This window comes from Carcharhinus amblyrhynchos, chromosome 6 (genome assembly GCF_965287045.1).
Source record: "Carcharhinus amblyrhynchos chromosome 6, sCarAmb.v2.hapA, whole genome shotgun sequence".
Lineage (NCBI taxonomy): Eukaryota > Metazoa > Chordata > Chondrichthyes > Carcharhiniformes > Carcharhinidae > Carcharhinus > Carcharhinus amblyrhynchos.
Genome location: NC_137329.1, coordinates 67,023,061 through 67,045,228, shown reverse-complemented (window position 1 = coordinate 67,045,228; position 22,168 = coordinate 67,023,061). Strand labels below are relative to the sequence as shown.

The 22,168-nt window shown below is 46.9% G+C and overlaps 1 protein-coding gene across 2 annotated transcripts in view; it reads right to left on the bottom strand.

Moving 5' to 3' along the window:
- Positions 1-207: 207 nt before the first annotated feature.
- rapsn (receptor-associated protein of the synapse, 43kD) overlaps positions 208-22,168 on the bottom strand; it is an 83,683-nt gene continuing 61,722 nt past the window's right edge. For both annotated transcript variants that reach the window (XM_080190572.1, XM_080190573.1), the window contains 2 exons: positions 21,566-21,765; positions 208-1,703 (listed from right to left, as the gene is read on the bottom strand). In XM_080190572.1, coding sequence (XP_080046698.1) covers positions 1,631-1,703; positions 21,566-21,765 — 273 coding nt within the window. In that variant the 3' untranslated portion in view covers positions 208-1,630. The remainder of the gene's footprint in view (positions 1,704-21,565; positions 21,766-22,168) is intronic.

Here is a 22,168-nt window from a genome sequence, read left to right as displayed (position 1 = left end):
ATACAATTTTGTCTTTTAAGAAGCATTTAGATAGATAGATACGATGGATATAGAGAGATGTGGACAATTGGAACTAGCTTAGTGGTTAAAAAAAGGGCAGCATGGACAAGTTGGGCCAAAGATCCTGTTTCCATACCGTAAACTTCTATGACTGTAAAGAGGATGATTTCACAAAAAACAGCAGACTCCGAAAAGTTGTCCTCTCAGATTTGGAGAAAGCACCCACATTAATGCTGACTAATTTATTCAGACTAGACAAGGCATACAATTTTTACCCAACAAATAAATTTGACATGTTTACATCAAAGCTGATAATGATCATATAAAATTCAGCAACAATACAACATCAATCATCACAGATTAAATGGAAAACACAGGAAAACCACAGAGTCAGGTTGAAGATGGAGTCAGGGATCCAGGGTGAGATCAGGAGCAGAAGCAAAGTCAGAGGCCAAGGGAAAGGTCAGGAATTGGAGGCCAGGTCAGAAGATGAGAGCCAGGTCAGGAGTTGAGTGTGAGTGTTGGGGTTCAGCGGGGGGTAAAGCTAAGTTCAGAGATTCAGTAGGGAATGATGGTGACGTCAGGTGTTCAATAAGGGACGAGAGTGAGGACAGGGGTTCAGTATTGGGTGAGGGTGAGGTCAGGGTTCAGTCAGTGGTGAGGGTGAGGTCAGGGAGTTTAGTAGGGGATGAGGGGAGGTCAGGCTTCAGTGTTAGATGATAGTGAGGTCAGGATTCAGTATTGGGTGAGGATGAGGTCAAAGGGTTCAGTATTGAGTGAGAATGAGGTCAGGGGATTTATTTGGGAAGGATTTTCTGGTTAAGAAAATTTTAAAAGTCAGAGATACTGTCCTGCCCTATTGACTTTCATGAACTGTCTTCTCCCTCAAACGCAAGAAATAAATTCATTCAAAACTCAAAACAAAGCCAGAAAATGACAATAAGCACAGCAACACCTTAGCAGGTCAGACAGTGTCTGGACAGAGAGAAAGAGTTTACACTTCAGATCATGGTCTTGTGACTTTGAATTCTGAAGAAAGGTTTATTAAGCTATTGAGGAATATCCAGTTCGTATTCTCTGTCTCCCTACACACATGCTGCATGACCTACTGAGTATTTCCAGTACTTCCTGTTTTTATTTCAGAATTCCCAGGATTTTACCTTTTGAAGACAATAGATATTTTAGTGACACAAGTTGATAGAACCTGGACAAATTGCTTCCTGACTTCATACTAAGAATTGAATGAAATATTAACATTTTCCAAACATTCAAACAGGCTCTCTATTCAGTGAATCTGCTTTGATAGAATACATTAATTATCAGAGAATTAATTGGCTGATTAATTAATTAGTTAATTAACAGGCTGCAGATTTGAGTCGGTATCAGCCTCAACACTTAAACTGGGGTGGAGATCCCTATGGATATATCTGTCACATTGATTACTGTCTGCTTACTGTCCAGAACTGGATTTCTAATCACCCATTGGGAGCAAGCTGACCCTGATACAGCTCCAGTCAGTCACTTAATTGCTCCTCAAAGTATTGTTTCTGGCTTTTTGTCATTCCACCCTCAGAGTCTCCAACTCTTGGCGAATGATTCGATAAAGAAGGAATTTAGTGTGTTGTCGTTGTTACACATAACCGGGTTTCACAGCTGAACGTCTGCAGTTTGGGCAGCCTTGACTTCCACTGCTTTGTAAACATCTGGAACAGAAATAGCCAGCATTAGAAAGAGTCTGGCCTCTGTGATAGCTAACAAGATGTGGAGATGCTGGTGTTGGACTGGGGTAAACACAGTAAGAAGTCTCACAATAGGTTTATTTGGTAGCAAAAGCCACTAGCTTTCAGAGCACTGCTCCTTCATTGGGTAAGTGAGAGTTCTGTTCACAGATGGGGTGTATGAAAACACAAACTCAATTTACAAAATAATGGTTGGAATGCAAGTCTTTACAGGTAATCAAGTCTTAAAGATAAGACAGTGTGAGTGGAGAAAGGTTAAGCACAGGTTAAAGAGATGTGTATTGTCTCCAGCCAAGACAGTTAGTGAACATAAGAACATAAGAAATAGGAGCAGGAGTAGGCCATCTAGCCCTTCGAGCCTGCCCCGCCATTCAATAAGATCATGGCTGATCTGTCGTGTCTCAGTTCCACATTCCCGCCCTCTCCCCATAACCCTTAATCCCCTTGCCTATCAAAAACCTATCAACCAGCATCTTAAATATATTTAGCGAGGCAGCCTCCACCACTTCAACGGGCAGAGAATTCCAGAGATTCACCAGCCTTTGAGTGAAGAAGTTCCTCCTCAACTCCGTTCTAAACCGCACCCCCCTTTATCTTGAGGCTGTGCCCTCTAGTCCTACTGTCCTTTCTGAGTGGGAAGATCCTCTCCACCTCTATCCTATCCATCCCATTCATCATCTTATATGTCTCAATGAGATCTCCCCTCATTCTTCTAAACTCTAACGAGTACAAGCCTAGTTTATTCAGCCTCTCCTCATAGTTCAACCCCCTCAACTCCGGTATCAGCCTAGTAAACCTCCTCTGCGCTCCCTCCAAGGCCAAAATATCCTTACGTAAGTGCGGCGACCAAAACTGCACACAGTACTCCAGCTGCGGCCTCACCAGTGTCCTGTACAGTTGCAGCAAGACCTCCCTACTTTTATATTCAATCCCCCTCGCTATGAAGGCCAGCATCCCATTCGCCTTCCTGACCATCTGCTGCACCTGCAGGCTGGGTTTTTGTGACTCATGCACAAGGACCCCGAGGTCCCTCTGCACCGTCGCATGCCGCAGTTTTTCACCATGTAAGTAATAGTCCTTCCTACCATTATTCCTACCAGAGTGGACAACCTCACACTTGCCAACATTAAATTCCATTTGCCAGTTCCTGGCCCATTCACCCAGCCTATCTAGATCCTTCTGCAGACTCTCCACACCCTGCGCACAATTTGCTGTTCCACCAATCTTGGTGTCATCAGCAAATTTCGACACCATATTCTCGGTTCCCTCCTCCAGATCATCTATATAAATGGTAAATAGCTGAGGCCCCAGCACCGACCCCTGGGGCATTCCACTAGTCACCGACCGCCAATCCGAATAGCACCCATTGACCCCCCACTCTCTGCCTCCTATTTTGCAATCCCAGGCAAGTCGTGGGGGTTACAAATAGTGTGAGATAAACCCAAGATCCCGGTTGAGGCCGTCCTCATCTGTGTGGAACTTGGCTATCAGTCTCTGCTCAGCAACTCTGCATTGTTGTGTGTCATGAAGGCCGCCTTGGAGAACGCTTACCCAAAGATCAGAAACCGAAAGCTTGTAACCACTGAAGTGTTCCCCAACAGGGAGAGAACACTTTTGCCCAGTGATTGTCGAGCAATGTTCATTCATCCATTGTTGTAGCGTCTGCATGGTCTCCCCAGTGTACCGTGCTTCGGGATATCCTTCCCTGCAGCGCATCAGGTAGACAACGTTGGCCGAGTTGCAAGTGTATGTACCGTGTACCTGGTGGATGGTATTCTCACATGAGATGATGTTATCTGTGTCGATGATCCGGCATGTTTTGCAGAGGTTGCTGTGTCAGGGTTGTGTGGTGTTGTAGTCATTTTTCTCTTGAACGCTGGGTAGTTTTCTATGGACAATGCTCTGTTTGAGGTTATGCAGTTGTTTGAAGGCAAGAATTGGGGGTGTGGGGATGGCCTTGGTGAGATTTTCGTCTTCATCAATGACATGTTGAAGGCTCCGGAGAAGATGTTGTATCTTCTCCGCTCCAGGGAAGTACTGGACGACGAAGGGTACCCTGTCTGCTGTGTCCCGTGTTTGTCTTCTGAGGAGGTCGGTACAATTTTTCACTGTGGCATGTCAGAACTGTCAATCAATGAGTCGAGCACCATATCCTGTTCTTATGAGGGCATCTTTCAGCCTCTGGAGGTACCTGTTGCGATCCTGTTTAAACGGAGGGCTTGTCCATAGGGGATGGCTTCTTTAATGTGTTTAGGGTGGAAGTTGGAGAAGTGGAGCATTGTGAGGTTATCTGTGGGCTTATGGTATAGTGAAGTGCTGTGTTGTCCATCCTTGATGGAGGTGCATGTATCCAAGAATGCAACCAATTCCGGAGAGTAGTCCATGGTGAGTCTGATGGTGGGATGGAACTTGTTGATGTCATCATATAGTTGTTTCAGTGATTGTTCACCATGAGTCCAAAAGAAGAAAATGTCATCGATGTATCTAGTGGATAGCATCGGTTGAAGGTCCTGTGTGGTGAAGAGGTCTGTTCAAACCTGTGCGTGAAGTTGTTGGCATACTGAGGTGCGAATTTGGTCCCCATAGCTGTTCCATGTGTCTGGATGAAGAACTGGTTGTTGAAGGTGAAGATATTGTGGTCCAGAATGAAGGGGATAGTTGTAAAATTGCATCTGGAGATTGGCAGTTGAGTACTGAGGCAGCTGCAGCAATGCCACCATTGTGAGGGATGCTGGTACAGAGTGCTGAGACATCCACTGTGACGAGCAGTGCTCCTGGTTCAACTGCTCCATGTGTGCTGACTTTCTGTAGGAAGTTTCTGTAGTGTCGCAACAAAGCTGGGGGTTCTTTGTACAACGGGTTTCAGGATGCCCTTGACATAGCCGGAGAGGTTCTTGCACAGGATCCCATTGATGGGATGGCCAGGTGTGTTGCCTTGTGTATCTTCAGGAGGCAGTAGACATCTCTAATGTGGGGAATACATGGGATGAGAGCACGGAGGGTGCTCTGAAGGTCTGGATCAAAGGTCTTAATCAGTCTGTTGAGTTGATGGGTGAGTTCTTTGGTTGGATCTGCAGGTAACTGTCTGTAAGTGTTCTTCGCTGTTCAGTTGTCAAAACACTTCTTTGCAGTAGTCCATTCTGTTCAGTATGACGATGTCTGCTGATTTGATGACAATGTTGCAGTTGGTCTAGAGAGCGCAGATGATGTTGCATTATGCTGGAGTGATGTTTGGGAATGTCCTGTTAGTGTGGCTGATGAATCTGGTGTTGACTCACCATAGCTAACAAGTACAGACATCCACTTACAACATCTACAACTCACACTATATATTTTCCTCAAAAACAGAAAGCTTTGGATCAAAATCATTCTCAGTCAATCGCAGAGGGACCTCGGGGTCCTTGTGCATGAGTCGCAAAAACCCAGCTTGCAGGTGCAGCATGTGGTCAGGAAGGTGAATGGGATGCTGGCCTTCATAGCGAGGGGGATTGAATATAAAAGTAGGGAGGTCTTGCTGCAGCTGTATAGGGCATTGGTGAGGCCGCAGCTGGAGTACTGTGTGCAGTTTTGGGCGCCGCACCTGCGCAAAGATATTTTGGCCTTGGAGGGAGTGCAGAGGAGGTTTACTAGGCTGATACCGGAGTTGAGGGGGTTGAGCTATGAGGAGAGGCTGAATAAATTAGGCTTGTACTCGTTAGAGTTTAGAAGAATGAGGGGAGATCTCATTGAGACGTATAAGATGATGAATGGGATGGATAGGATAGAGGTGGAGAGACTCTTCCCGCTCAAAAAAGACAGTAGGACTAGGGGGCACAGCCTCAGGATAAAGGGGGGGGCGGTTTAGAACGGAGTTGAGGAGGAACTTCTTCACTCAAAGGGTGGTGAATCTCTGGAATTCTCTGCCTGTTGAAGTGGTGGAGGCTACCTTGCTAAATATTTTTAAGACGCGGGTTGATGGGTTTTTGATAAGAGAGGGGATTGAGGGTTATGGGGAGAGGGCGGGAAAGTGGAACTGAGCCACGACAGATCAGCCATGATCTTATTGAATGGCGGGGCAGGCTCGAAGGGCTAGATGGCCTACTCCTGCTCCTATTTCTTATGTTCTTATGTTCTTATGCAAAGAGGGCATAGTTTTAGGGTAAGGGACAGGAGATTCAGAGAGGATTTGAGAAAACACTTTTCACTCAGAAGGTGGTGGGAATATGGAATGCACTGCCTGGGAAAGTAGTGGAGGCCGGAAACCTGAACCTATAAAATGCATTTGGATGAGCACTTGAAATATCATAACATGCAAGGATATGGGAGAAGTGCTGGAAAATGGGATGGGCGTGCATTTAGTGGTAGTTATTTGGGTGCAGACTCGATGGACCAAAAAGCCTCTTCTGCACTGTATGACTCTATGACTACATGTAAAAATGAATACAAGGGCATGCCTTTTGGGCCCTCAGTACTGACACTGACTGTGCAACACACCCACCGTATTAATTCTCAGATAGCGCAGCACTTCCTCAGTATTGACCATTCGACAGGGCAACATTCCCTCAGTCCAGACCCTGTGACAGTGTAGCACTCAACCGGGATCTTGGGTTCATGTCACACTATTTGTAACCCCCATGATTTGCCTGGGCTTGCAAAGTCTCATTCACTATCTTGGCTAGAGACAAACACATCTCTTTAACCTGTGGTTAACCCTCTCTCCACTCACATTATCCGTACCTTTAAGATTTGATTACCTGTAAAGGCTCACATTCCAACCATTATTTTGTAAATTTAGTTTGTGTCTTTATATGCCCTGTTTGTGAACAGATCTCTCACTCACCTGATGAAGAAGCAGTGCTGTGAAATCTTGTGGCTTATGCTACCAAATAAACCTGTTGGACTTTAACCTGGTGTTGTGAGATTTCTTACAGTGTAGCACTCCCTCAGTTATGATCCCCTCACTGTGCAACACTACCTCATTACTGACCTGCTGACAAATGCAACACCTCTTCAATACTAAGCCTCTGACAGTGCAGCACTCCCTCAGTACCGAAACTCCAACAGTGCAGCTCTCTCTCAGGACTAACACTCAGACAGTGCAACATTGGTTGACTACTGATCACCTGACAGTGCAGAACTCCCTCAGTATGGGCTGTGCGCCATTGCGGTCTTCCCTCAGTACTAGAATCATAAAATCTAGAATCCTGAAAGTGTAGATGGAGGCCATTTGGCCCATCAAGTCTGTACTGACAACAATCCCACTCAGGCCCAATCCCCATAGCCCTGCATGTTTACCCTGCTAATTCCTCTAACGTACACATCACCTGGGCAATTTAGCATGGACAATCAACCTAACCTGTGCATCTTTGGGTATAGAAGGAAATCCAAACAGGGAAAATGTGCAATCTCCACACAGTGACCCAAGCCGGGAATCAAACCACTGTGCTACCATGCCACTCTAACAGCTGAACGGTGCAACATTTCTTAAGTACAGACCCTCTGTCTGTGCAGTGCCCCCTCAGTGCTGACCCTATGACAGTGCAACATAGTTTGAGAACTGACCTTCTGATAGTGCAGCACTCCCTCAGTATAGACCCTCAAATATGCAAATGCTCTCTCCGTAATCATCCTCTGACAGCGCAGCAATCAGTCAGACAGTGCAGCACGCCCTCAGTATTTAACCTCTGACAGTGCAGCCTCTCTCATGACTGAACCTCTCACAGAGCAGTGCGCCCTCAGTACTGACTAGCTGAGAGTGTTTCATTCTCTCAGCACTGACCCGCTGACAGTGCAGCACTTCCTCAGCACTGACCCGCTAACAGTGCAGCAATCCTTCAGTACCTACCCTAGAGAATCCAGTACTTCCTTGGAACTGACCCTCTGACACTGCAGCACTTGCTCTGTTTTGACCCTTTGACAATGCAGTACTCCATTTGCACTCATCCTCTGACAGGGCAGCCGTCCTTCAGTACGGACTCTCTGACAGTGCAGTGCTCCTTCCGTACTGACGCTCTGACAGTGCAGCACTCTATCAATAATGACCCTCTGATGGTGCAGCTCTGTACTGATACTCTGTGCTCTCAGTGCCGACACTCAGTGCAGCACTCCCTGAGAACTGTCCCCGTGACAGTCAACACTGCTGAAGTACTGAGCCTCTGGCAGTTCAGCACTTCATCAGTACTTACCCTCCGACAGTGCCGCACTCCTGCAATCCTGACCCTCTGACAGTGCAACATTCCCTCAGAGCTGATCCTCTGACAGTGGCTCGGTCAAAGAAGGTAGCAGTGGAAGCGTGCGTTTCTGAATGGAAGGCTGTGACAAGTGGTGTTCCTCGGGGATCAGTGCTGGGACCTTTGCTGTTTGTAATGTATACAAATGACTTGGAGGAAAATGTAACTGGTTTGATTAGTAAGTCTGCAGAAGAAACAAAGGTTGGTGGATTTGCGGATAGCGATGAGGACAATCAGCGGATACAGCAGGATATAGATCAGGTGGAGACAAAGAACAAAATCAGCCCGGGAAACAGGCCCTTTGGCCCAACGAGCCCGCGCCGCCATCTCAACACCACCAGTCCACCTCTCTACCCACGACCGCTGTCTAATGTTTTATGACCATCCAGATTGAGGGAAACTGATTTAGGGACAATTTATTCCTGCCAATCAGCCTAACAGCACATCTTTGGGGTGTGGGAGGAAACCGGAGCACCCGGAGAAAGCGCGGGGAGAATGCGCAAACTCCCACAGACACTGGACTTGGGGGGAGAGATGGCAGATGGAGTTTAATCTGGACAAATAGAACATAGAACATAGAACATTACAGCGCGGAACAGGCCCTTCGGCCCACAATGTTGCGCCGACCAGTCTTATTTTTAAAAAAAAACATTGACCCACTAATCTAAACCACTCCTTTTTCGTCCATAAACCTATCCACCAATCTCTTAAACGCCCCCAAACTAGGCGCATTTACAACTGCAGCAGGCAGGGCATTCCAGTCCCTCACCACCCTCTGGGTAAAGAACCTGCCCCTGACATCCGTCCTATAACTACCCCCCCTTAATTTAAAGCCATGCCCCCTCGTGCTAGATTTCTCCATCCGAGGAAACAGGCTATCACCATCCACCCTATCTAAACCTCTAATCATCTTATATGTTTCTATAAGATCCCCTCTTAGCCACCTTCTTTCCAGTGAAAACAACCCCAAATCCCTCAGTCTCTCCTCATAGGACCTCCCCTGCATACCAGGCAACATCCTGGTAAACCTCCTCTGCACCCTCTCCAAAGCCTCCACATCCTTCCTGTAATGTGGGGACCAGAACTGCACACAGTACTCCAAGTGCGGCCGCACCAGAGTTGTGTACAGTTGCAACATGACGCTGCGACTCCTAAATTCAATCCCCCTACCAATAAACGCCAAGACACCGTATGCCTTCTTAACAACCTTATCTACTTGATTCCCAACTTTCAGGGATCTATGTACACATACACCTAGATCCCTCTGCTCCTCCACTCTATTCAAAGTCCTCCCGTTAGCCCTATACTCAACACATCTGTTATTCCTACCGAAATGGATTACCTCACACTTCTCCGCATTAAACTCCATCCGCCACCTCGCGGCCCAGCTCTGCAACCTGTCCAAGTCACCCTGCAAACTTCGACACCCTTCCTCACAATCTACCACACCTCCGACTTTGGTGTCATCAGCAAACTTACTAATCCACCCAACTATACCCTCATCCAGATCATTAATAAAGATTACGAACAGCAGTGGCCCCAAAACAGATCCCTGAGGCACACCACTCGTAACCGAACTCCATGATGAATAATTACCATCAACCACCACCCTCTGTCTCCTATCTGCTAACCAATTCCTGATCCAAGTACCTAAATTACCACCAATCCCATACATCTGCATTTTCTGCAGAAGCATACCATGGTGAACCTTATCAAACGCCTTACTAAAATCCATATATACCACATCTACTGCCTTACCCCTATCCACCTCTTTGGTCACCTTCTCAAAGAACTCAATAAGGTTAGTAAGGCACGACCTTCCCGCTACAAAACCATGCTGACTATCTCTAATCAATTCATTACTCTCCAAATAACTATAAATCCTATCCCTAATAATTCTTTCTAAAACCTTGCCCACTACAGAAGTAAGACTCACTGGTCTATAATTCCCAGGGAAGTCTCTGCTCCCCTTCTTAAACAATGGGACAACATTCGCTGTCCTCCAATCATCCGGTACTATACCAGAGACCAACGACGACCTGAAGATCAGAGCCAGTGGCTCTGCAATCACCTCTCTTGCCTCCCATAGAATCCTAGGGTAAATCCCGTCAGGACCAGGGGACTTATCTATTTTCAACCCTTCTAGAATATCCAACACATCCTCTGTATCAACTACAATACTTTCTATTTTACACCCCTTCACCCCAGTGACCTCCTCAGCTACATTCATATCGTCCTGTGTGAACACCGAAGAGAAATAATGGTTCAATGCCTCTCCAATCTCTTCCGGTTCCACACACAACTTCCCCCTACTGTCTGTAACTGGCCCTAATCTTGCCCTGACCAACCTTCTATTCTTGACATACCTATAGAACGCCTTAGGATTCTCCTTAATCCTATCAGCCAAAGTCATCTCATGCCCTCTTCTAGCCCTTCTTAACTCCCTCTTCAACTCCCTCCTAGCCAATCTAAAGCTTTCTACTGCACTACCCGAGCCCTCAAGCCTCATCCGAACATAAGCCTCCTTCTTCTTCCTAACCAACAAATCAACTTTTTTTGTGCACCACGGTTCCCTAGCCCTACCAATTCCTCCTTGCCTGACAGGGACATACCTATCACAGACCCACAGTAGCTGCTCCTTGAACAAACTCCACATTTCAGACGTTCCTAGTCCCTGTAATCTCCTAGTCCAACCAATGCTTCCTAATTCTCTCCTAATGGCCTCATAGTTACCCTTCCCCCAGCTAAAACTACTGACCCGAGGTTCATGCCTATCCCTTTCCATCACTAAGGTGAACGTAACCGAATTGTGGTCACTATCACCAAAAAGCACACCAACTTCCAAGTCTAGCACCTGGTCTGGCTCATTTCCCAGCACCAAGTCCAATATAGCCTCACCTCTAGTTGGCCTATCTACATATTGAGTTAAAAAACCTTCCTGCACACTTTGAACAAAAACTGACCCCTCTAACGAGCTAGAGCTATAGCTATTCCAATCAATGTTAGTAAAGTTAAAATCCCCCATAACAATTACCCTATTACTTTCACTCCTAACCAGGATCGTCTCTGCAATCCTTTCCTCAACCTCTCTAGAACTTTTTGGAGGTCTATAAAAGACTCCCAATGTGAGGTCATGCATTTTGGACGGTCTAATACAGATAGGAAATATACAGTAAATGATGGAACCTTAAGAATATTGATAGGCAAAGGGATCTGGGTGTACAGGTACACAGGTCACTGAAAGTGGCAATGCAGGTGAGAAGGTAATCAAGAAGGCACACGGCATGCTTGCCTTCATCAGCCGAGGCATTCAGGTTAAAAACTGGCAAGTCATGTTGCAACTTTATAGAACTTTAAGCAGGCTCCACTTGGAACATAGTGTTCAATTCTGGTCGCCACATTACCAGAAGGATGTGGAGGCTTTGGAGAGGGTACAGGAAAGATTTACTAGGATGTTGACTGGTACGGAGAGCGTTAGCTATGAGGAAAAGTTGGAGAAACTTGGTTTGTTCTCACTGGAATGACAGAGGTTGAGGGGTGATCTGATAGAAATCTACAAGATTATGAGAGGCATGGACAGAGTGGATAGTCAGAAGCTTTTTTCCCAAGGTGGAAGAATCAATTACTAGAGGACACAGGTTTAAGGTGTGAGGAGTTTACAGGAGATGTACAAGGCAGATCGTTAGCACTGAGGGAGCACTGTACTATCAGAGGGTCAGTAGAGTGGGAGTGCTGCACTGTCAGATAGTCAGTACTGAGGGACCGCTGCACTGTCACAGGGTCAGTACTGAGGGAGCGCTGCACTGTCAGATGGTCAGTACTGAGGGAGTGCTGCATTGTCAGATGTTCAGTACTGAGGATGAGTGCTGCACAGTTGTTGGCCAGGTCTGAGCAGGTGTTGCACTGTCAAGACAATCAGTGCAGAGGAACTGCTGCACAGTCAGAGGGTCAGTACTGTGGGAATGCTGCACTGTCAGATATTCAGAACTGAGGGAGTGCTACACTGTCAGAGGGTTAGTACTGAGGTTACGCGCACTGTCAGAGGGTCTGTACTGAAGGAGTGCTGCTCTGTCAGATAGTGATAAATGAGTGCTGCACTGTCAGTTGGTCAGTACTGAGAAAGTGGTGCACTGTCAGAGGATCAGTACTGAAGGAGTGCTGCACTGTCAGAGGGTCAGCATTGCAGATATGCTTGCATTGTCAGACAGTCAGTACTGATGGTGTGCTGCACTGTCAGGGGGTCATTACCGAGGGAATGCTGCATTGTCAGAGGATCAGTACTGAGGGAGTGCTGCACTGTCACAAGGTCAGTACCGAGAGCATGTTGCACTGTCCTCTGGTGTTATGTAATGAGGCAGGTAGAATTAGGGACCTTGTTGTGAGGGATCTTCTTGGGAAGAGTGATCATTGTATGGTCGAGTTTTTGATGCAGATGGAGGATGAGAAAGTAGGATCCCAGACCTGTGTCCTCTGGGAGTACGATAGGATGAGAGAGGAATTGCCAAATGTAGATTGGGGGCACAGATCGGTCGGTAGCACTGCTGAGGAACAGTGGAGGATCTTTAAGGAGATCTTTCTTGGTGCTCAGCAGAAATTTATTCCAATGGTAAAGAAGGATCATAGGAGAAGGGATAATCAGCCGTGGTTAACGAAAGAAATTAAATTAAAAGCTGATGCGTTTAGAGTGGCTAAAATTAGTGGACGAGTAGAGGATTGGGAGAGGTTTAAAAATCAACAAATGACAAAGAAGTTGATAAAGAAAGGAAGGATAGACTATGAATCTAGGCTAGCGCTAAATATAAAAAAGGATAGTAAGAATTTTTATAAATATATAAAGAGGAGGAGGCTGGCTCGGGTGAATGTTGGACCCTTAGAGGATGAGAGGGGGGATTTAGTGGTGGGGGATGAGGAAATGGCTGAGGCCTTAAATAAGTTTTTTGCTTCGGTCTTCACGGAGGAGGACGCGAATAGTTTGCTGGGTGTTAAAGATAGAAGGATGGTAGGAGTTGAGGGCCTGAATGTGATCACTGTCACTAGAGAGGTAGTGCTCGACAGACTAGCGGGACTGATGGTGGACAAGTCCCCAGGACCAGATGGAATGCATCCCAGGGTTCTGAAGGAAATGGCAGAGGTGATAGTAGATGCCTTAGTGATTATTTTCCAAACCTCACTGGATTCCGGGGAAGTGCCGGAAGATTGGAAAACAGCTAATGTTACGCCGCTGTTTAAAAAGGGTAGCAGGCAAAAGGCAGGGAATTATAGGCTGGTTAGTTTAACGTCTGTTGTAGGAAAAATGCTTGAATCCGTCATCAAAGAATCTCAATAATCATCATCTCAATAATCATCAAAGACACAGCATGGATTCATTAAGGGGAAGTCACGTCTGACGAATTTATTGGAATTCTATGAGGATGTGTCTAGTGCGGTGGACGGAAGGGAACCGGTGGATGTGGTGTTTCTCGATTTTCAGAAGGCGTTTGATAAGGTGCTGCACAACAGGTTGTTACAGAAGGTTAGGGGGCATGGAGTTGGGGGTAAGGTGTTAGCATGGATAGAGGATTGGCTGTCAAATAGGAGGCAGAGAGTTGGTGTCAATGGGTGCTATTCGGATCGGCGGTTGGTGACTAGTGGAGTGCCCCAGGGATCGGTACTGGGGCCTCAGCTATTTACCATTTATATAGATGATCTGGAGGAGGGAGCTGAGTGTAGGGTGTTGAAATTTGCTGATGACACAAAGATAAGTGGAAAAGCAAATTGTGCGGAGGGTGTGGAAAGTCTGCAGAGGGATCTGGATAGGCTGACCGAGTGGGCGAGGACCTGGCAGACGGAATACAATGTTGGCAAGTGTGAGGTTATCCACTTTGGCAGGAATAATAGTAGGAGGGACTACTATTTAAAGGGCGAAAAGCTGCAGCATGCTACGGTGCAGAGGGACCTGGGGGTCCTTGTGCATGAGTCGCAAAAACCCAGCCTACAGGTGCAGCAGGTGGTCAGGAAGGCAAATGGGATGCTGGCCTTCATAGCGAGGGGGATTGAATATAAAAGTAGGGAGGTCTTGCTGCAACTGTACAGGGCACTGGTGAGGCCGCAGCTGGAGTACTGTGTGCAGTTTTGGTCGCCGCACTTGTGCAAGGATATTTTGGCCTTGGAGGGAGTGCAGAGGAGGTTCACTAGGCTGATACCAGAGTTGAGGGGGTTGAACTATGAAGAGAGGCTGAATAGGCTGGGCTTGTACTCATTGGAGTTTAGAAGGATGAGGGGGGATCTTATAGAGACGTATAAGATGATGAAGGGGATGGATAGGTTAGAGGTGGAGAGGTTCTTCCTGCTCAGAAAGGACAGTAGGACTAGAGGGCACAGCCTCAAGATAAGGGGGGGGGCGGTTTAGAACGGAGTTGAGGAGGAGCTTCTTCACTCAAAGGGTGGTGAATCTCTGGAATTCGCTGCCCGTTGAGGTGGTGGAGGCTGCCTCGCTAAATATATTTAAGACGCGGGTAGATAGGTTTTTGGTAGGCAAGGGGATTAAGGGTTATGGGGAGAGGGCGGGAATGTGGAACTGAGCCACGTCAGATCAGCCATGATCTTATTGAATGGTGGGGCAGGCTCGAAGGGCTAGATGGCCTACTCCTGCTCCTATTTCTTATGTTCTTATGTCAGAGCAAAGAACAAAGAACGAAGAAAATTACAGCACAGGAACAGGTCCTTCAGCCCTTTAAGCCTGCACCAACCATACTAGCCGACGTAACTAAAATCTCCAACCCTTGTGGGGACCATATCCTTCTATTCCCATCCTATATTGAGACAGTGACCAAAGAGGTGGATGGGGGTAAGGCAGTTGACGTGGTATATATGGATTTTAGTAAGGCGTTTGATAAGGTTCACCATGGTAGGCTTCTGCAGAAAATGCAGATGTATGGGATTGAGGGTAATCTAGGAAATTGGATCAGGAATTGGCTAGCAGATAGGAGACAGAGGGTGGTGGTTGATGGTAAATATTCGTCATGGAGTTCGGTTACGAGTGGTGTGCCTCAGGGATCTGTTTTGGGGCCACTGCTGTTTGTAATTTTTATTAATGATCTGGATGAAGGTATAGTTGCGTGGATTAGTAAATTTGCTGATGACACCAAAGTCGGAGGTGTGGTAGATTGTGAGGAAGGGTGTCATAGTTTGCAGGAAGACTTGGACAGGTTGCAGCACTGGGCCGAGAGGTGGCGGATGGAGTTTAATGCGGAGAAGTGTGAGGTAATTCACTTTGGTAGGAATAACAGATATGTTGAGTATAGGGCTAACGGGAGGACTTTGAATAGTGTGGATGAACAGAGGGATCTAGGTGTATGTGTACATAGATCCCTGAAAGTTGGGAATCAAGAAGATAGGGTTGTTAAGAAGGCATACGGTGTCTTGGCGTTCATTGGTAGGGGGATTGAATTTAGGAGTCGCAGCGTCATGTTGCAACTGTACACAACTCTGGTGCGGCCGCACTTGGAGTACTGTGTGCAGTTCTGGTCCCCACATTACAGGAAGGATGTGGAGGCTTTGGAGAGGGTGCAGAGGAGGTTTACCAGGATGTTGCCTGGTATGGAGGGGAGGTCCTATGAGGAGAGACTGAGGGATTTGGGGTTGTTTTCGCTGGAAAGAAGGCGGCTAAGAGGGGATCTTATTGAAACATATAAGATGATTAGAGGTTTAGATAGGGTGGACAGTGATAGCCTTTTTCCTCGGATGGAGAAAGCTAGCACAAGGTGGCATGGCTTTAAATTAAGGGGGGGTAGTTATAGGATGGATGTTAGGGGTAGGTTCTTTACCCAGAGGGTGGTGAGGGATTGGAATGCCCTGCCTGCTGAGGTTGTAAATGAGCCTAGTTTGGGGGCAAAAAGGGATTGGTTTAGGTTAGTGGGTCATTGTTTTTTAACTGGTCGGCGCAACATCATGGGCCGAAGGGCCTGTTCTGCGCTGTTATGTTCTATGTTCTATTCTATGTTCTATATTCACGTATTTGTCAAGATGCCCCTTAAAAGTCACTACCCTATACGCTTCTACTACCTCCCCCAGGAATGAGTTCCTGGCACCAGTGGGGCCTTCTCAGTCCTGGCCTTCTGAGAGTGCAGCACTCTCTCAATACTGGCTTCCTGACAGTGCAGCACTCCCTCTATTCTGGCCTTCTAACAGTGCAGCACTCTGATAATGCAACACTCCCTCAGCACCGGTCTTCTGAAAGTGCAGCACTATTTCAAAGCTGGCCTTCTGACAGTACAGCAGTCCCTCAGTATTTGCCTTCTGACGGTACAATTCTCTCTCAGTACTTGCCATCTGACAGTGCAGCAATCCCTTACTACTGGCTTTCTGACTATGCATCACTTGGTCAGTACCAGCCTTCTGACAGTGCAGGATTCTTTCAATACTGGCCTTCTTGCATTGCAGCACTCATTCAGTATTGGTCTTCTGATAGTGCAGCACTTGCTCTGTACTGACCTCCTGACAGTGCATCAGTCCCTCAGTACATCCTTCTGACAGTACAGGACTCTTTCACTTCTTGCCTTCTGATAGTTCAGCACTCCCTCAATACTCGCCTTCTGACAGTGTAGCACTCTCTCAGTACTGGCTTTTCTGAAGTGCAGCACTCCCTCAATACAGGCTTTCTGACAGTACAACATTCCCTCAGTACTGGCCTTCTGACATTGCGGCAATCCCTCAGAACTGGCGTTTTGATAGTGCTACACTCTGTCAGCACTTGCCTCCTGATAGTGCAGCACTGCCTCAATACTGGCTTTTCTGAAGTGCAGCACTCTCTCAGTAATGTGCTTCTGACAGTGCAGCACTCCCTCAGTAGTGGCCCTTTGACAGTGCTGCACTCCCTCATTACTGGCCTTCTGACAGTGCAGCACTCCCTCTGTACTGGCCTTCTGACAGTGCTGCACTCCCTCTGTACTGGCCTTCTGACAGTGCTGCACTCCCTCTGTACTGGCCTTCTGACAGTGCAGCACTCCCTCTGTACTGGCCTTCTGATAGTGCAGCACTCCCTCTGTACTGGCCTTCTGACAGTGCTGCACTCCCTCTGTACTGGCCTTCTGACAGTGCTGCACTCCCTCTGTACTGGCCTTCTGACAGTGCAGCACTCCCTCAGTACTGGCCTGCTGACAGTTCAGCAGTCCCTCCGTACTTGCCTTCTGATAATGCAGCACTCCCTCAGTTCTGGCCTTCTAACAGTGCAGCCCTCCCTTAGTACTGGCCTTTTGACAGTGCAGCACTATTTCGGTGCTGGCCTTCTGACGGTGCAACACTCCCTCAGTTTTGGCCTTCTGACAGTGCAGCACCCCCTAAGTACTGGCCTTCTGACAGTGTAGCACTCCCTCAGTAATGGGCTCTGAGAGGGCATCTCTCCCTCAGTATTGACTCTCTTACAGTGCAGCATCCACTTAGTACTGATCCTATGACAGCAAACCCTCCGTACTTATCCTCTCTCTGACTGTGCAAATCTCCCCCAACGCAGATCCTATGACTGTACAGCTCTCCCTTGGTACTGATGCTCTGATAATGCTGCAATTTCTCCATGAAGAGTCCCAGTATTGAAGCTCTGGCAGTGCAGCACTTGCTCAGTTCTGACTCTCTGACAGTGCATCTCCCCCTCAGCAATGATTCTCCAACATTACAGCACTCACGCAATATTGGCTCTCTGACCATGCAGCATTCGTTCAATACTGATTCTCTGACAGTGCAGCTCTCCCTCAGCACTGATCAAAGAGCAAAGAACAGTACAACACAGGAACAGGTCCTTTGGCCCTCCAAGCTTTCACCGATCATGATGCCTGCCTAGATTAAAACAGTATGCACTTACAGAGTCCGTATCCTTCCATTCCCATCCTATTCATGTATTTGTCTAGTTGCCCCTTAAATGCCGCTTTCGTACCTGCTCCCATCACCTCCCTAGACAACGCATTCCTGACATTCAATTGCCTCGCATATCTCCTCTAAACTTTTCCCTATGCACCTATGTCCCCTAGTACTTGACTTTTCTATCCCAGAAAAAGATTATCCACTCTGTCCGTATCACTCATAATCTTGTAGACATCTGTCAGGTCATCCTTCAACCATTGTCATTCCAGTGAGAATAAACTGAGTTTAGCCCACCTCTCCTCATGGCTAATACCTTCCAGACCAGGCAACATTGTGGCAAACTCTTCTGTACCCTCTCTAAAGCATCCACATTCTTCTGGTAGCGTGGCGACCACAATTGTACATAATATTCTCAATGAAGCCTAACTAAGGTTCTGTACAGATGCAGCATGACCTGCCAATACTCAGTGTCCTGACCAATGAAGGCAATGAATGCTGTACGCTTTCTTGATTACCTTATCCACCTGCGTTGCCACTTTGGGTATTCAGTGGACATGTATGCCCAGATCTCTCTGCTTGTCAATACTTCTGATGGTTCTATCATTTACTGTATAATTCTTACCTATGTTGAACCTTCCAAATTCATTATCTCACACTTGTTCGGATTAAACTCTGCACCCCCACACTTTTGACTCTGACTGTGCAGTACCGGCTTAGTAATGATTCTCTGACAGTGCTCTACTCCCTCAGTACTGACCATCTGACAGTGCAGCGCTCCCTCAGTACTGACTCTCTGACAGTGCAACACGCCCTCGCTACTGACACTCTTAACAGTGTAGCTTCCTCAGAACTGACCCTTTGACACTGCAGTGCTCCCTCATCACAGACTCCTGACAGTGCAGCACTTCCTCAGTACTGTCTCTCTGACAGTGCCGCACACCCTCAGCTCTGATCCTCCAGCAATCCTGCAATGCAGTTCCACTGGCCGCGCAGCACCCTCTCAGTGCCGACCATCTGACTGTGCAACGCTCCCTCAGTACTGACCCTCTCGTAGTGCAGTTCTCCCTCAGCACTGACCCACTGACAGTGCAGCTCTTCCTAAGTATTGTGGTGAAATATGTGCTAAACATACAGTTGCACTCTGGATTGCATGGCCAGACATATAATAGCTGAGTAAGAAGTCTCATAACACCAAGTTAAAGTCCAACAGGTTTATTTGGTAGCACAAGCCACTAGCTTTTGGAGCACTGCCTCTTTATCAGGTGAGTGGGAGTTCTATTCACAAACAGGGAAAGGCACAAACTCAATTTACAAAATAATGATTGGAATGCGAGTCTTTACAGGTAATCAAGTCTTAAAGATATAGATTATGTGAATGGAGAGAGGGTTAAGCACAGGTTAAAAAGATGTTAATTGTCTCCAGCCAGGACAGTTGGTGAGATTTTGCAAGCCCAGGCAAGTCAGATTACAGATAGTGCGACATGAACCTAAGATCCCAGTTGAGGCCATCCTCATGTGTGCGGAACTTGGCGATCAGTGTCTGCTCAGCGACTCTGTGTTGTTGTGTATTGTGAAGGCCACTTACTCGAAAATCAGAGGCCGAATGCTGCTCATGACTGCTGAAGTGTTCCCCAACAGGAAGAGAACACTTTTGCCTGATGATTGTCGAGCGGTGTTCATTCATCCATTGTTGTAGCATCTGCATGGTCTCCCCAATGTACCATGCCTCAGGTCATCCTTTTCTGCAACATATCAGGTTAACAATGTTGGCTGAGTTGCAAGTACATGTGTATGTGGATGGTGTTCTCACGTGAGATGATGGCATTGTGTCGATGATCCGGTATGTCTTGCAGAGGTTGCTGTGGCAGAATTGTGTGGTGTCATGGTCACTGTTCTCCTGAAGGCTGGGTAGTTTGCTGCGACAATGGTCTGTTTGAGGTTGTGTGGTTGTTTGAAGGCAAGAAGTGGGGTGTGGGGATGACCTTGGTGAGATGTTTGTCTTCATCAATGACATGTTGAAGGTTCTGGAGAAGATATTGTAGATTCTCTGCTCTGGGGAAGTACTGGACGAAAGGTATTCTGAATGATATTCTATCTGCTGTGTCCCGTGTTTGTCTTCTGAGGAGGTCAGTGTGGTTTGTCGCTGTGGCACATCGGAACTGTCGATCAAAGAGTTGAACGCCATATCCTGTTCCGATGAGGGCTTCTTTCAGCATCTGGAGGTGTCTGTTGTGATCCTCCTCATCTGAGCAGCTCCTGTGTATACGAAGGGCTTGTCCGTAGGGGATGGCTTCTTTAACGTGTTTGGGGTGGAAGCTGGAGAAGTGAAGCATCGTGAGATTATCCGTGGGCTTGTGGCACAGTGAGGTGCTGAGGTGACCATCTTGATGGAGATGCACGTGTCCAAGAATGCAGCCGAATCCGGAGAGTAGTCCATGATGAGTCTGATGGTAGGATGGAACTTGTTGATGTCATCATATAGTTGTTTCAGTGATCGTTCGCCATGAGTCCAAAGGAAGAAAATGTCATTGATGTATCTGGTGTATAACATCAGTTGAAGGTCCTGTGCGGTGAAGGTCTTGTTTGAACCTCTGCATGAAGATGTTGGCATATTGAAGTGCGAATTTGGTCCCTATGGCTGCTCTGTGTGTCTGGATGAGGAACTGATTGTTGAAGGTGAAGATAATGTGGTCCAGGATGAAGCAGATTTACAACTCAGTTGTAAAATTGCACCTGGAGCTTGCAGTCTAGAGATCCGGACAGAGTACTTTTTGTCGTCCAGTACTTCGCTGGAGTGGAGAAGCTATGACATCTTCTCTGGCGCCTTCAACATGTCATTGATGAAGATGAACATCTCGCCAAGGACATTCCCACATCCCCACTTCTTACCTTCACACAACTGCACAATCTCAAACAGACCATTGTCGCAGCAAACTACCCAGCCTTCAGGAGAACAGTTACCACAACACCACACAACCCTGCCACAGCATTGTCTGCAAGATATGCTGAATGATCAACACGGATGCCATCATCTCTCGTGAGAATACATTCATTAGGTACACAGTACATACACTTGCAACTCGGCCAATATTGGCTACCTGATACGCTGCAGGAAAGGGTGTCCCGAGGCATGGTACATTGGAAAGACATGCAGACACTACAACAATGGATGAATGAGCACCACTTGACAATCACCAGGCAAGAGTGTACTCTTCCTGTTGGGGAACACTTCAGCGGTCACGAGCATTCGGCCTCTGATCTTTGGGTAAGTGTTCTCCAAGGCGGCCTTCACGATACATGACAACACAGAGTCACTGAGCAGAGACTGATAACAAAGTTCTGCACACATGAGGACAGCCTCAACTGGGATTTTGGATTCATGTCACACTATCTGTAACCCCCACGACTTGCCTGGGCTTACAAAATCTCACTAACTGTCCTGTCTGGAGATAATACACATCTCTTTAACCTATGCTTAACACTCTCTACACTCACATTGTCTGTACCTTTCAGACTTGATTACCTGCAAAGACTCGCATTCCAACCATTATTTCGTAAATTGAGTTTGTATCTTTATATGCCCTGTTTGTGAATAGAACTCCCACTCGCCTGATGAAGGGACAGTGCTCTGAAAGCTAGTGGCTTGTGCTACCAAATAAACCTGTTGGACTTTAACTTGGTTTTGTGAGACTTCTTAGTGTGTTTACCCCAGTCGAATGCCAGCATCTCCACATCATATAGTAGCTGAATCAGAAATTACCAAGAGATTCTGACTTTTCTTACTTCAGGTGAAAGAGATGAGAACATGGCAACGCCTGGAGCTGCGAATTCTTATCTCCAATTGAATCTCCACACATTCCGCAGTATAACTCCATGTCTTCCAGGCACTCGTGGAATTTCACAACATGTTCTCGCAGAAGTTGTTGGGAACCCTTTGTTCGATAGATGGTCTCACGCAAACAGTGTGCCTTCAGCATGTACAACTGCACAGACAGGATACAGCAAACACAGAAAATCACAGTGCCTATGGTATTGTCAACAAACATTAATGTATCTGCTGGTACGAATTCTTTTTTTAACTGTCACTTACACATGCTGGCTGAATTTCCCTCCTCCCTCCCTCCGTCCTTTTAAAATCTGGATATTTAAATAACCTCACAACTTTAATTTCCTGCACTCACATTCAGGCAGCCCATCCCCAAGCTTTGTTTCCACATTTTTTTAAGAGTAGAGGATTTAAATGACTTGACAGTTCTAAATCTCATCTCCACCCTTTGAGAGCATTAGTGCCGGCTTCAAAAATTAAGCCCCAAACTCTGGTATAAGGTAGAAAACTGAGCCCCTGACTTCCAATAGCCCTGCAAAGTTCAACTATCCTTGCTCCAA